Source organism: Callospermophilus lateralis, chromosome 8 (genome assembly GCF_048772815.1).
Source record: "Callospermophilus lateralis isolate mCalLat2 chromosome 8, mCalLat2.hap1, whole genome shotgun sequence".
NCBI classification, from domain to species: domain Eukaryota; kingdom Metazoa; phylum Chordata; class Mammalia; order Rodentia; family Sciuridae; genus Callospermophilus; species Callospermophilus lateralis.
In genome coordinates, this window is record NC_135312.1 from 61,555,679 (window position 1) to 61,571,912 (window position 16,234).

Below are 16,234 nucleotides of genomic sequence, written 5' to 3' on the forward strand. Positions count from 1 at the left end.
AATATTTTATTTCTTAATTTTAAATTTCTTTTGAGATTATTTAAAGAAAAAATAATGACATTCTGTGGTTTATCATATGGACGTAAAATACTCTCCATATCTGCAGGATCTGCCATCCACAGATTCAATCAATAATGGATTGAAAATATTAAAAAGCATTTAATCTGTATTGAATTTGTAAGGCTTTTTCTTTTTTCTCCTTTTCTCTTTTTCTTTTTTTGGTCCTAGAGATTGAACTTGGGCCTCATACATGCTAAACAGCACACATTCTATCCCCCAGCCTCAGACCTTTTTTAAAAAAATAATTATTCCCTGAATGTTACAGTATAATGACTATTTACAGTATAATGACTATTTACAGAGCATTTACATTTTATTTTATTTATTTTATTTATTTTAATTAATTTTTATTGTAGGTTGTTCAAAACATTACATAGTTCTTGATATATCATATTTCACACTTTGATTCAAGTGGGATATGCGCTCCCATTTTTACCCCATATACAGATTGCAGAATCACATCAGTTGCACAACCATTGATTTACATATTGCCATTCTGGTGTCTGTTGTATTCTGCTGCCTTTCCACATTTTATTAATATTATAAGTAAACTAGAGATAATTTAGGGTACATGGGAAGATATGTGTATATGCAATACTATGCCATTTTACAAAAGGAACTTGAGCAACATGGATTTTGATATTTGCAAGGGGTCCTGGAACCAATCTATCATGGATACCAAAGGATAACTGTGTGAGACAACAATAGCATGAAGGATGGGAGAGGGTAATGTTGTAGTGGGTTCTTATATATGTAATGGTATAATATTATTGAAGGTAGAATGCAATATGCTAATAATTCCTATTGTAAATTTTAGAGCAGTTACTGAAAACTAAAACAGAGACATAACTAATAATCCCATAATGGAGATACATGGAATACTTAAAAAAAAGGACTCATTCCAATAGAAAGACCTCCTCCCCAAATCAAAGCAAATAAAGCCAATAAAAAATAACAAAGTAGTAGGTTAAGACCCATCCACACTGGAAATTAAAGTAAATGTGATTCAAAGGCTCAATTAGAAGACAGAGGTTATGAGAATAGCTAAAAGTTTCAGATCTATATATGCTTAAAGGTAAACAACACAATTTAATATAAACATATTGATAGATTAAATAGATTCAAAGTAAAAGGATAGAAAAATATGTTCTATAAAAATACATATTAAAAGAAACTTGGAATGACTTTACTAATATCAGGCACATTAGAGCTCAGAACAATATTTCAGGGATAATAAGGACATTTCATATACATATAAATGAGTCTGTTAACCAAGATATCATAATAAATATTTTAGTGTTTAGTGTAATGTGCTTCACTACAGATCTTCAAAATGCATAAAGCAAAATTGGTTAAGAATGAAAAGAAATAGTTATATCCCCAATTGTAACTGGAGGTGTCGAGTTTCTTTTTTTGGTAATTGATCAGCCCAAACTAGAAGATAGAAAATCTGCAGTGACATGAAAGCCTGGAGAGGACTAGCATTTGCCTTGATTTAATTAGCATTTATAGACTAGTACACACAAAACCAACAGAATGCATGTTCTTTTCAAATACACATGAGGCCTATACTGGGTTATAAAACAAAAGAAATGTATTTAAAAATATTGAAATCATAAGTCTGTTGTCTAATAACATAATGAAAAAAGAAATCAATTATAGAAATAAACCTGAAAAATTTTCAGATATTTGGGTGTTAAGCATTTAGTTCTAAATAACTCATGATCAAAGAAGAGATTAGAAAAGTAAAATAGAAGATATTTTCATTTGAATAAAATGGAAATGAAATGTATTAGCTTTGTTCGATACACCTTAAGGAGTTCTAGTGAAGACTTTAGAGATTGAAAAACTTATAGAAGAAAAGAAGAAAAATCTAATAATGTTCTTAGTGTCTACTTTGACAGGCTAGAAAAAAGGGTAAATTAAGCCCAAATAAATAGATAGAAGGACAAACAGCAGAAATCAATGAAATGGAAAGGAAAAAATAATGAGATGATCAAAGACATAAAAAGTTGCTTCACTGACTACCAATAAAATTGACAAACTTCTAACTAGACTGATTAGATGACTATTCATCTAAAACATTTAACTTTTCCAAAGTCATACCCTTTCTTAGGGCAGTTCTTATCTAAATTACTGTTTATTATGAGGTTATAAAGGTCTGTTCTGGTCACCTTACTTCACTTTAGGAAAACTCTGCAGGGCCAGCCCATCTCCAGAGCTGCTGAGGCCTTGCTGTGAATCATCCCACTGCCCAATCCTGCTTCTTTCAACCTCACAGAATGGCAAATTCCAAGAAACTCTCCAGTAGACCTTTTGCACATAAACCTACATTCCCAAATCTGTTTTCTAGAGAACCTATCTCCAACAGGTTTATTCAAAAAATGTTATATGTTTTTTGATAGCAGGATGCCTGCTGTTTCAAATTATCTAGATTTCCACAATCAATATAAAATGCTAGTTGAATATGTCTTGTTTTCCAACACTCTCTGACCTCCCTGAGTCAAGCGACTCTTCATGGAAGCAGGTAGCTCAGGGAAGGTAAGACTTTAAATATGTTAAGACAGAGTTGTGGTGAAGTTTTATCCCTGGGCAGGTAGAGAAGTATCTGTATTACCTTTGTAACAGTTGAGAGAGCAGAGAGACCAGTCAATAGAGTGGGACCAGAATCCAGAAACAGATTTTCATGTATTTGAGATGTAAGTACACAAAAATGTATAATTTCAAGTTAGCAGAGAAAGGAAGCAGTCTTCAACAATTAATGTCACAGCTGTCTTTTCTGGAAGTAAAGAAATTTGAATAAAAATAGAAGCACCAGACACCACAATATATTTCAAATGCTCTAAACATTTAGGTATAAACACAAAGCTATATAAAGTTACAGGAAAACATTGACCTAGAAAAAATATTTGCAGATATTTTGCATGCATTTAGTTAATACATTTAATATATGTCCAAAGTATTTCTAAATAAAGAATAAATGACCAAAGGGTTCATTTAACAATTCAAAACAGATAATTCAAATAGAAGAAATATACATGACCAATAACATCTGTAAGAACAGATGGTGAACCTCACTGGTAATTAAAGCAATATAAAATCAAAGTGAAGATTCAATCATTTTCACTGTCAGATGAAGGCAAGGAGCTAAAGCCACAGTAGTGAACTACACACAATACTTGTGCACACAGAGTTTATGAAATGTGTGGTAGCTAAAATTTTATTTTATTATTATTGAATGAAAAGGTGTTCAAGATGCATTATTAAATGTCAAATCAGTAGGCCATGAGAAACTTTGCATAGCATGATTTTGTTCAAAGAAATCTAGCATAACCAATACATACATTAAGAGGGAAGGATTGAAAGATGGTACCCCAAGATGTCAGTGATCATCTCTGGAAAGATAATGGATGACATTATCAATGTGTGATATGTTTGTGGTACTGAAACCAGAGTTTTGAGATACGAAACTCCATTTTTTTTTGTGCTTCTGCTGGCAGGTGGGTTCTGTGTAAGGCTGCAGGCCTCTGCAGCCAAGAGGTATTGCAGCCCTTAATGGCAGGCCAAGCCCTCCCGTGTTGCAGCAGACCCCAGCAGCTCACCCTCATTGTCTCATGAATTGGAAGAATGAAACCCACAGACCAGGATGAGTGAATATAAGAGTGTGGGATTCATTGAAGAATAGAAATGGGAACAGACTTTTGCAGTACAAGAGGGATCAGTATGCCAGTTCAGGAATTGTCTGAGTATGCTAGTCCAGGAACTTACATGGACTTGGGTCACTGCTATTTACATGGACTTGGGTTCAAATTTATGCTAATTAGAGTTTGGAAATGTACTAATGCTATTGGCAACTCCAGAGTCTCAACTTCATTCTTCAGGTCTGCCACACTTCCATTTTCTCACCTTGGATCACAAAGTAGGAGGTTGAGGTTATGGGCTGGTCTATTTTTGCAGGATGTGGGCTGCAGTGCTGTGTGGATTGGGCTTCCCCAGCAGGTAACCATACCATGTCCAGGCCTAGCTGCCTAAGAGTGACAGGCACTCCCAGAGTCTTAGGACTGCCACGTCTACATGGCCTTCACCAGTGCTTGCCCAGAGAGCTCCAGTCCACTAGGGCTGACATTATACTGTTCCACCAATCCACTGCTGCTTCTTGGAAGGGAACAGTAAGCCAGCTGTGGGCTTAGTGGCCAGGGAGCTGTGTCAGTATGCCTCAGAGTTTTCTACAATAATCTTATTACTTTCATAAAAAGGGCAAGATAGAATGAAACCAACAGCACCCATTTTGTTTCGAGGTGGGTGACTGGCAATTATCATTCTATCATAGATTTTGTGTTTCTGAATCCCAGGACAGAAAGTGGAGAAAGAATGTACTGAATTTTAAAACTTTCAGTGAACCTTCTGATTTTATCTTCTGTTTCAAATAAATCCACCTTACAAGAGGCAGAAAATTTTTCTTGATACTGGTAATAGGGGAACTGTTGGCATTAAATGAGACTTTCTTCGTATTCCTGAAAGACATTATTTTGAGGGTTGGAGAAAAAAGTTGGGTTAGAATTTTCAAGTCAAGATTCAATTTTAAACCAAATTCCACCCCTCTCCCAAAGGAGCATATCCCTAGGATAATCTTAAGCATTGTGCTTCTTTTGAGCTGGTAGTTTTGCTTTTGACTAGCTTGCAAGAAGTGTTGTCATGGTGGAGGGATGAATAGTGATTCAACCAGTTAGAGCATGATAATGGTATACAAAGCCACCAAGGCTGACTTTCTGCCTGTTTTCTCAATAGATTTTTGCCCATTTGTTAGCAGAGATTAATTCTGCTGGTTACAAAACAACCCAAATGAGTTTGTGTGATCCAGGTAAGGCACATAAGGATATCAAATTCATTTCATCTACAAAATAAATACAGAAACTTTAATGGTCTCTATTACAGAAACTTTTATATTGAATTTGAGGAATTTATATTCCCATGGAAGAATACTACAGTATTGCTGAACTGAATCCTTTCTATAAGCTCTATTAGTAATATATTTAAGAAAAATTTAAAAAATAATTCAAATAAAGAAATCCATTCACTTTTGTAAACCAAACCCCAGTCTGCATTGTGTTTTCTGTTGAAGGTTAGTTCCACTAGGTGGAGGCATTTGCTCAGTTTTGTGGTTCACACTAACACATATAGCATATTAAGCAGAATATTTCAGAAACAAGCCAAAAGGTCTGGTGGTTTGCATTGTAATAGCTTGGCAATGTACGCACATTGCTACGTGGGTGCTCATAAAGGAAAGTAGCTGGTTTCTAGTATCTAATTTTTTTGGTTTTGTTTAACAGTTATAACCTGAAAAAAGCCATTATAGGTTGAAATCAATTGTAAACCAAGTCTCTTAAGTGTCTCATATATTTGTTAGACACTTTATGCATTCAATAGTGATATATTAATAAAAGGTCTATATTCTGCTTTAATTATTATTTTAAATATATTTTATTTAAGATGATGAGGAGTATTAGATAAATATTTTTTATATATAATGCTTTATGGCAGTAACTTCATGTAAAATGATACCTCTTCAAATAATAGGAAAACAAATATTCTCTTTGAATATGACAAAAATATATGAGATAATTCTTCAAGTAACTGAAATATAAAAGGCCTAAAAATATTATGGGGAAAAAATTTTCTTTTCAACTTGAAGCTTTTTGTGGTTATCTTCTTGGGTGTCTACTTTACTGTTTTTATTGTTACCAACATTATATGGAAACAATATCTTTATAGTTAAGTAGGAAATTCATCTGTTCCTCTTTAGCTGTATTTGAAGTTATAATATTCTGTCATCAGTTAATTGACTTCAAGGAAGTAAGTCTGAAAAATTGAACTTTGTGAAAACAACCCTATTCTCTTTTTGTGCAATTGATTTTTAGTCTTCTATGAGCACTATTGTTTCTAATTTTATTGTTTTAAAGATACTGTATTAATTGTCTACTGTTGGTCTCATAAATTGATTAAAGACCTACAGACTTTTGTCTTCCAACCCTTTAAAGAAAATTTAGTGGTTAACATTGTTTGATTTTTTTCAGTCTCATAAACATGGTCAAGGGCAGACGGAATCAGATGTGTATAAATGCATTGTTAGAAAGCTAGCTTTTCATATCTAATAGCTTGTGTCTCATTTTAAGACAAAACATTTAATTTGTCATTTAAAACAACTCCTTGGTATACCCTGGAGAAAATATCTCACTTGCTCACACATCTATTAATTGATTTTCTCCTTAGGATGAAAGCCTGGCCCGCCAGCTGGTGGAGCTTGGCTACCGAGGGACTGGAGAGATAATAAAAAGGGCAGATTTTGAAGCAAGGAAGGCAGCTATAGAGATTGCAAGGTTGGCTGAAAGAACTCAGAAAAAGTAAGTGCTCATTTCCAAATCCAGATTTTGTTATATTCTAGAGTCTCTGGAAAAATCCCTCCTCTACCCCGCCTTTTTTTTTTTTTTTTTTGGCTTTGTTGTAACTCAGAAAAATTGGCTGGAGCAGGTTAAACTTGGAATGCCCTAAAGCATGTGTTTTGCAGATCAGGAACTGGAGGAACTGTAACTTCTTGCAATAAAGTTACATGTAACTTTGAGCTACTAATTTAAGAAATATAAATACCAAAATGTGATCATCATACCAATAAAGTCCTGTTAAAAAGTAACTCAATATTATTGGTTTTATGCATGTATATACTAAAAATATAGGTGATTTTTGCCTTAGCACTGTTTGTACTTTTGAGGCCTATAAACATTGACATCATTTATATTCCAACATTTTTCTAAATATTGATTCATTTACGTATAATAATATTCTTGTTAATGTGACAAATAAAAAGTTATAATAAACATGACTCTAATAACATACATTAAGTATATAATGAATGAGAGGTATTCCTAATGTGCACTACACCAGACTGGTAAAACAAGTTCAAGAAGACTTGACAAGGTGATCATCTATTTGAACTATTAAGTTGTTAATGTTGAAACGGATACTTACACAGATATCATTATATTAGTCTTAGATAGCATCTTTAAAAGTACCTGGTAATTATAACTAGAAATGTCCCCTTTACTCATTATAAATGATAACATTTGATAGTTGTGAATTGGTCCTGGGAATGTGGAATTTGAAGTATTTCAGTGATTATTGTGTTTCAGAACCATAGATTATTGTAATTTAGCATACTGACATTTGAGAATTTATTAGTTTTCTATTGCTGCCATAACAATCACTACAAAGTTAGCGGCTTAAAATGGTGCAAATTTATTTATTCCCAGTTCTATACATACACTGTGGTTTAGCTGGGTCCTCTCTTCAGTATTTCACAAGACTGAAATCTGCTGTCAGCTGGACTGAGTTCTTGTCTGGAGGCTCTGAGACTGACCTGTTTTCACACTTATCCAGAGGGTAGGCCAAGTTCAGTTTCTTGTAGTGGTACGACTGAGGTCCTCATTTCCTTACCAGTTGTGGTTCTAGTTGTCATTTGAGGGCTGATCTTTGTTCCTAGGGGATGCCCACATTCCTTCTCATGCTTTCCATCTCCCCTTCCTCTCAGCAATAGTGGGTTTAAGACCCCCTTACCCTTCAGATATCTCCAGGTTCCCCATTGGAAGCAACTTTAAGGGCTTTTTTACTGGACCCATTAAAATGATCCAGAATTATCTCTCCATTTTAAGGTTTAAAAGTTTCATTAAATCTTTTGGCATATAATCTAACATACTCTTTAGTTCTTGGGATTGGGAAATGGATATCCTTGAAGGAGCATTCTGCTTATCACAGGAAATTTATATTAAACTTCAATAACTTATTGAACATAGTTACTCTTTTATTCTTAACAAAAGTATACAAATTGTGTGGGTATAATTATATGTCTCATATGAAAAACAGAGGTAGTTCTATTTTTCTGTGAGGATCAATACATGCCTGTCAGGAATAGAAATGCAAAGATTTTTGTGTGATTTTGTCTGGAATTTATGTATATTCATATATGATTCTATAAGAGATATAACCAGTTTAAATCAACAGTAGTCAGTCATATTTAAATTATAAGTTCTATCCTTGTCATAAGTCCATTTTGTGTTTAAGGATCAAAGTGGATGTTTCTTCTATGTGATGGTCTTTTTAACTGTCCAGAGCTGGAAGTCATCAGGCTACTTAAGTGCCAGTCATGGGAGGCTAATCCTTACCCAGTGCTTCTAGGATCGGAAGGCTCTTTCATCTGCAGATCTTCTCTGGTTGCCTTTGCAATGGGATGGGTCCCATATGTTGCTTTTTGTCTGCTGTGGGAGTCATTTGCTATTCTTTGTCAAGTGTTGTTGACAGCATGGCCAGCAGAGGGTGTCCTAGAGCCAAGTATGTCCTGTGCTTATATTCATTGGAGGATAACTGAAAATATGCATGGGTATCTGACTATATGTGTATTGATACCAACTCAGAAACACTTTATTCTACTCCTAGATTACCTTACATTAACTGCATATGAGAAACTTCAAGTAGATCACAATCTTTTTGTAATCACAGAGCACACATTTCAAGAAGTGCTAGTATCCAGAAGTATGTTCCTTCCAGCAGCTTTATAAGAGAATCTGGAGGGAGGAAAGCTAACAATACTGGAGGGAGATATTTTAATGAGTGGAGGTCTCAGAAGAAGACAAAAAGTAAAAAAAAGTTAGGTTTTATTCTATTATTCACATAGTGCATTGGGATTATGCTAGCTAGGTTGTGGGGATACAATAGAGCAGGATTCTGCCCTAAGAAGTTTGAGTTCTGGATAAGTAAGGGAAATTATATTGTTGGTGGGAATGGGAAATGGAAAACAGTTTGGAAGTTATTCAAAAAGTTAAAAAAAAGAGTTACCATATGACCCAGCAATTTCAAGAATGTACATAAAAATTCACCTAAGAATGTATCAAAGGGTTCACTTAAGTACTCAAACCTGAGTGTTCATAGCAGCATTATTCATAGGAGCAAAAATGTGAAAACATCTCAAAAGCGCATCAACTGACAGATGGATAAAAATCCTGGTATATAAATATAATGGAATCATAAAAGGCATGAAGTACTGTTATATGCTACACTGTGTATAAATTTTGAAAACAGTAGGTTAAGTGAAAGGAGCTAGATTCCATTTATATAAAATGTCCTAAGGAAGTAAATTCATAAATGCAAGTAGTTTCATGGTTACCAAGGGTGGGAAGGAAGGGGGGATAGAATGACTGCTATTGGATATTGGGTTTCTTTTGGGGGTGATAAAATATGTAATTAGATATTATTGATGATTGTTTAACTTTGTAAATATACTAAAAACTATTGAATTGTATACCTCAAAAGGGCAAATTTTATATTATGTTATTTATATTTCAATAAAAAGTTAATTACAACAGAAGTTAAGAAATGCAATCATATGTACTATGACAGCACCCTGATGTAACACTAAGTCAGGCTTTAGGGAGGATGTTGAAGAATAGGGAAAGCTTTTCCTAAGGTACAGCTGCTAAAGTGAACTCATAGGATGGGAGATAATCAGGTAAAGAAGGATGTTAAGATGAATATATCACTATGCCTCGATTTGCTTATAAAAACCACTTCTTTACAAATCCTGGTCTCTATCTCTGTCTTAATTTGTAATCCCTTTGCTAAGGCATTTCCTCCCTGAAAGCAGTACTGTTAGAGAGCACTCATTTCAACATTTGTTGGGTGGTGTTGTTATTGGTATGGGGTGGGGATGGGGTAGTGAAGGTGGAGCAGGTTTTGCCTTTTCCTCAGGCTTTACTTTGAAGTTCCACTATTATGTGAACAGATCTCATTTCTTCTCTACTGAGATTCATGCCAAGTGTGGAAAGGCGAATGGTAGTTGTTTAGTTGATGCCCTTTTGCCAGGACAGAGTTATTCTCTGTGTCAGGGCCTGGCTAAGGTAGCTGCCAAGCAGAAGCTCCAGAGAATTTCCATTTGCAGTGAGAAGTTCAGCTGATCTCCATAATGTAGAAGAGATGGACCTTGACAGCTACACCAGCTGAATATTGGGTTCCTTCTAATTTGTAATTTTAACTGTGTCATCCCTCAGGCGGGACACTTTTCTGGGTGAACTTTTAAGACCATCAGTGTTCTCACTTGAAGTCAGTTTATCTTATTAGGAAATGAATTCACCCCTCTTAGAATTATCTCTGGGATAATGATCATATTTTACTAAAGTATGACATCCGAAACAGATGGTAGGAATATGTCGTAGTCCTGATAAGGTCCTAATTATACTGGAAGGCTATTGCCATCTTCTCAGAAGACTTTATGATTAACCTTTGGGAATTCCTGTAAGAAATCCCCTTATATAAATTTCGAATTCAAATATGCAGGGATCTGTGTGATCTTTTGTACTGAATGAAGAGGTTCTGTATGGTTATTTAGTGTAAGGTTCTTGTGCCCTTTATCTTAGGGGATCCTAGTAAATGTAAAAGCTGGACAAGTCCCCAGACTTTCTGGTAGTATTCAATCTCATCCATTTATCATCTGTTAACTTGCACTTTCTGGTATGATTTGTACTTGATTCCTTCCATTTGGAAATGGAAATGGAAATATCTATTAATTGACAAAATGTTCTTTTTATTTTATGGAGATGAAGTTGGAAAAAAGGTCAAAATGGGTTTCATGTAATATGGCTTTATCCCATCTAGTAGTTTTATCTTTGCTTAATGGTTTTATAATAAAAAACAACCACATACTTAAGAATTAAATGAGAAATTTTATATAAGTGTTCTGTGAAATGATTTCAATTTTTTGCTTAGTTTCGGATATCATATTTCTTAAAAGTTGTATGTTAAAAGTTATTTTCTTTTAAAATCCAGATAATGCAGTTGTGATTTGTTGCAGATCAACATCTTCAGGAAGGTGATAGTAAGAGTGAAAAGTGCACAAGTTTTGCTTTGTCCCAAAAATCTTAGGTTGTATCTGTTCTCTTGTGGGAGTGCATATGTCTTATAGAGCCATATACCATTCATCTCTTGTTCTTCCTTTCCAAACTAGGTGACAGCACTGATGGAATTAATCATTGTGAAGTTCTGTGGGGTGTCCATTATAATGGGACAGGAGAGTTATACAGCGCTGAGGATGACTGCTAGTGAATATTATGCTCTCTTCTGTGTGGATTCAAACTGATTTTGACAATTTCTGATTGGGATAGGAAAGAAGTTATGTACCAAAACAAGAGCCACATGACATCTACAGGAAGCCACATAAATCTGTTCTTTCAAGTGGCACTGCAGCTGCAATCAGGACTACATGAGCTTGGGGTAGTCTACAGTCATTCTCCAGAACTCAGTTGGGGGAGTGTGCCAATGGCCAGGAATGACAATCTGAATTAGACATTCAGGTCAGTGATGCCTGAGTGGATCCATGGACATTGAAGTCCTGTTACAATGGGCTAACCCTTGGCCAGGAGTCCATTTGTTATCTGATCCCTTATGTGTTGTTTGGGCTTTCTGTATCCTGTTTGTTCATTCTGGACATTACTTCTTGATGAAAGTTGTAATCTCCTGCTATAATTATGGACTTATCTATTTTGTTTTATCTATTTTGATTTATGTATTTTGATGTTAGATGCATCTACTTTATTATTTTATTTCTTTTTGAAATAAAATGGACTTCTATACCATTGTTTTATAAAATCTTTATTATCATTGCTTTATGAAACCTTTATTCCTTGCAAAATTTCTTTTACTGAAATTTACTTTTTCTTAGATAGCCCCTCAACTTTTAAAGAGTCTTCATATATTTTTCCCCATCATTTTTACTTTTAATTTACCTATTCTTATATGCTTAGAATGGATTTCTTATGGATGGTATATATTTGAATCTTGCTTTTAAACATTTAATATGCCTATCCTTGTCTTTAATGGTGTATTTAGGCCATTTATCTACATTTTTGCAATCATAGATGTGTTCAGATTTAAATCCACCATCTTTCTAGCTGTTTTCTATTTGTCAAATCTGGTCTTTGTTTCTTTATTCCTCTTGTCTTCTTTTGAATTTAGACTTAAAAAAACATGTTAATAATAATCATCAACAATAACTTATGATTTATACATTTACAAACTTTTTGTTAGTGGTTTTTTTTTTTAAATTAGTGATTGCTGAGGAGTTTATAGACATTCATCTTTAACTTAAATATAACAGTCTACTTTCAAATAATATTAACCTCTTTGTTGAGAGCCACAGCCGAAGGGGCCCCAGCAAACTTCCAGCTGCCAGCAAGCTTCCAGACTGCCGGCTGATGATTGGCTCACAGCGGCCCCAGCAACATCTAGCTGATTGGCTCCTCTGCGGTGATGCTCATTGGGCTGTTTCCCTGCCCTTTCAGACCACGGAGCTGCTCATTGGGGGACTTTTTTGGCTCCGCCCATGCGACCCAGCCAATCGGCCTCAAGAGCAGGAGGATTGTGGGAGGAGGAGGCTGGATTGGGGTGTGTGGCTTGTGGGAAGCCGGTGGTGGCAGTTGGGCTCTGAGGGTTTTTTCCTGAGGAGCTGTTTTGTTTATCTTGTGTGGTTCCAAAAATAAAGTTAGTTTCTTTTGACAAGTGGCTGCTGAATTGTGCCCAGCCAGTCTGCGGCACCTCTTCATGAATTTAAGAATCTTACTATAGTTCCAGTTATTCTTCCTACATTTTGTACTATCTTGCCACCTTTTTTTAAATTCTAAATATTTATAAATCCTGTAAGACATTCTTAGTACTTTTACAAAAGACAGTTATTTTAAAAGTGATTAAAAATAAAAAAATTATAATCCTAATTTTTCCCCATCCCTGATAAGTTCCAATTTCTTTGTGTGGATCTTTTCTTTTATTTGGTATTATATTCCTTTTAAATGTGTGTGTGTGTGTGTGTGTGTGTGTGTGTGTGTATGAACTGATCTTCTAGTAACGAATTTTCTCATCTACAACTTATCTATAAGAGAATTTTGCTTTAAATTTTGAAAGTTGATTTGCTGGATCTTGAGCTGAGGTTCCAGCAATCCCTGAATACCTGTGTCTTGGTAGTGGGGATGGGCTTCTCTCACTCTTTGTTCTTGCTCTGGTCTGTCTCTTGTCGGTTCTATGGTTGAAATTCAATGTTTGATAGATTGTTTTCTTAATTTTTGTTCTAGAAGTTGCCATTTTCTGTTGTGTGAACTTTATCGATTGTCTTCTAAGCTTTCATTTAAAAGGATAAATCATTCCTACTTCATGGATTTGTGGGGAGTTAAGTACCACAAGTGAGCTCTGTTACTCTAGGCAATATAAAGTATAGTTTAATTAGCTTGCAATTTCTAAGAAGTATGTTCCAATCTCTCATTAAATTCCCATATCCGATTAAGTAAGCATGAGTATTGTCAGTGGAGATTCTTTTTTTGTATCTAAGTTCTTTCTATTTTATTTATTATTTATTAGATGTAACTTACTTTATTAGAGTTATAACTCTTTTCAATAAATGTTAATGTGTACTTGTTACTGAAAAAGTATTTCAAATGCAACCTTTTCCTAATAAGATATATGCACAGCTACACTGGATGAACTCTTGACTCATTGAGAGCTTTCCCCATGTAATTAAAGGTAGGACTACATTAAAAATAGTTCAGATATACTTACTGATTCCCCAAATCATATGACAATTAATGTTCACTATTAACTAGTTGGATTTTGTAACACCACTGAGAACACACCCTGAATTTCTTCCCTTTTCCCTCTTTTAAATTTTTTTGTTCTCTCTGTTCTTTGTCTCTCTTCCTCCCTTCCTCCCTCCTTCTTCCTTTTTCTCTTTACACACACACACACACACACACACACACACACGCATGCACACAAAACCTGTATGTATTTAACAACAAGCAAGTTAATGATATTTGATAATGTTGATATTTTCAAGGAAAATATCTATCCATGTATCTATCCTCTATCCAGCAAAAGCAATTTTATATCATATTTCCTTTTCTGAGTACTTATATGAACATTTTCATCTATGCAGTTAATTCTAATTCAAGAGACCAAGTGTATACATGATCTACATAATAGTCGACACATTGTCACCATAATCACATGTAGTTTTAGGTCTTAGTCTTTTTTTTTTTTTTTAATTTTGATACAGGATCTCATTAAGTAGCCCAGGCTGGCCTCAAAGTTGGGATCCTCCTTCCTCAGCCTGCTGAGTAGCTGGGATTACAAGCAAGCATCAACATTCCCAACTTCAGGTTTTAGCCTGTTCTAGATTAGAATAAACTTAAAGAGAAAACAACATAGATGAAATTAAAAAAAGATGATAGTTCTGCTAACAATTAATCAAAGCACAAATAAAATTCAGATTTTTGAAAAGTTATGCCATTTTCTTCAGAATGTTACTTAGGTTCTGCCTTTCAATTTTGTTCTTAAAAATTATGCCATTTCTTCAGAATATTACTTAGGTTCTGCCTTTCAATTTTGTTCTTAATTTAGCAAGTTTGACTGCTCTTCTGGATTTCCAACTCCATGTCTGTTATTTATTGCTATTTGTCAAACAGTAACAAAATACCTTTAAAAAATTCTCATTATTGTCCTTTTACTGAATTTTGCTTCTCAGACAAAAATGCTGATTTTTGTGCTGGCAATACCTTTTTTAAAAAAATCTAACTTAAATTTAAAAAAAAATTTGCTCATTTTTAGTTTTGCATGACAGAATGTATTTTGACATATCATATATACATGGAGTGTAACTTTCCATTTTTGTAGTTGTACGTAATGTGGAATTATACTGGTTATGTATTCATATATGAACATAGGAAATTTATGTCCAATTAATTCTACTGTCTTTCCCATTCCCATCTCCCCTCCCTTCCCTTCGTCTAAGCCAGTGAATTTCTATTCTTCCCTCCCTGATACTTATTGTGAGTTAGCATCTGCATATCAGAGAGAACATTTGGCCTCTGTTGTTTGGGATTGGTTTATTTCAAATTTAGCATAATAGTCTCCAGTTACATCCATTTACTGGCAAATGTCATAATTTCATTCTTCTTTATGGCTATGTAATATTCTATCGTGTATATGTACCAGATTTTCTTTATCCATTCATCTGTTGGTTTCATAACTTAGATACTATGAATTGGGCTGCTATGAACATTGATGTGGCTGTGTCACTATAGTTTGCTGATTTTAAGTCCTTTGGGTATATGCTGAGGACTGGGATAAATGGGTTAAATTGTGGTTCCATTCTAAGTTTTCTGAGGAATTTTCATACTGCTTTGCATAGTGATTGGACCAATTTGCAGTCCCACCAGTAATGTATGAGTGTACCTTTTCCCCCACATTCTCCTCAACATTTATTGTTACTTGTATTCATGATTGTTGCCATTCTGATTGGAGTGAAATGGAATCTCAGTGTAGTTTTAATTTGTATTTCTCTAATTGCTAGAGATGTTGAACATGTTTTTATATATTTGTTGACTGATTGTGTTTCTTATTCTGTGAAGAGTCTGTTTAGTTCCTTTGCCCATTTATTTATTGGGTTATTTGTTTTTTTTTTTTTGATGTTAAGTTTTTTGAGTTCTTTTTATTTCTTGAGTATTAATGCTCTATCTGAGGTGCACGTAGCGAAGATTTTCTCCCATTCTGTAGGCTCTCTCTTCATGTTCCATCCACATATACAGTGAATAATGTTTAAATTAGGTTAATTATATCTATCTCCTCAAACATTTATCATTTTCTTATGTGTAAGAAATTCTAAATCCTTTCTTCTAGTTTTTATTTTAAAATACTCAGTACATTATTGGTATCTGTCATAGTGCTTTTTTGCATAATGTTAATATTTGAAAACCAATCTTTTAAAAAATTGCCTGGCATTGAATTAGTAATGTTTCATTCATTACCTGTGAATGAAACTGCCAAATTATACTGTTGGTGCTACAGAACTAATTTTGTGTGCACTTTTAACTACTGTGATCTCCTAGGAGCTGGGGTGAGCTTAAAAGAAATGTGCTGGCTGTAGAACCCATTTTCAGAGATGAGAGGAAAAATATCTATATAGTGATCAATCAGGGTAAAAAGTTTCGCACATGACTTAGAAGATGTGAATGGAGGGAGGAAAGGAATTGTTTAGAAAAATTAGCACATGAACCAAAAACTTTGAAGGCTTTATTATATTTGTTTCAGGAAG

General features: G+C 34.4%; 1 protein-coding gene across 3 annotated transcripts in view; it reads left to right on the forward strand.

The window, feature by feature from the left end:
* The window catches only part of Cfap299 (cilia and flagella associated protein 299), a 577,718-nt gene that overhangs the window by 9,357 nt on the left and 552,127 nt on the right, over positions 1-16,234 (forward strand). For all 3 annotated transcript variants that reach the window (XM_076865077.1, XM_076865075.1, XM_076865076.1), the window contains exon 2: positions 6,331-6,461. In XM_076865077.1, coding sequence (XP_076721192.1) covers positions 6,331-6,461 — 131 coding nt within the window. The remainder of the gene's footprint in view (positions 1-6,330; positions 6,462-16,234) is intronic.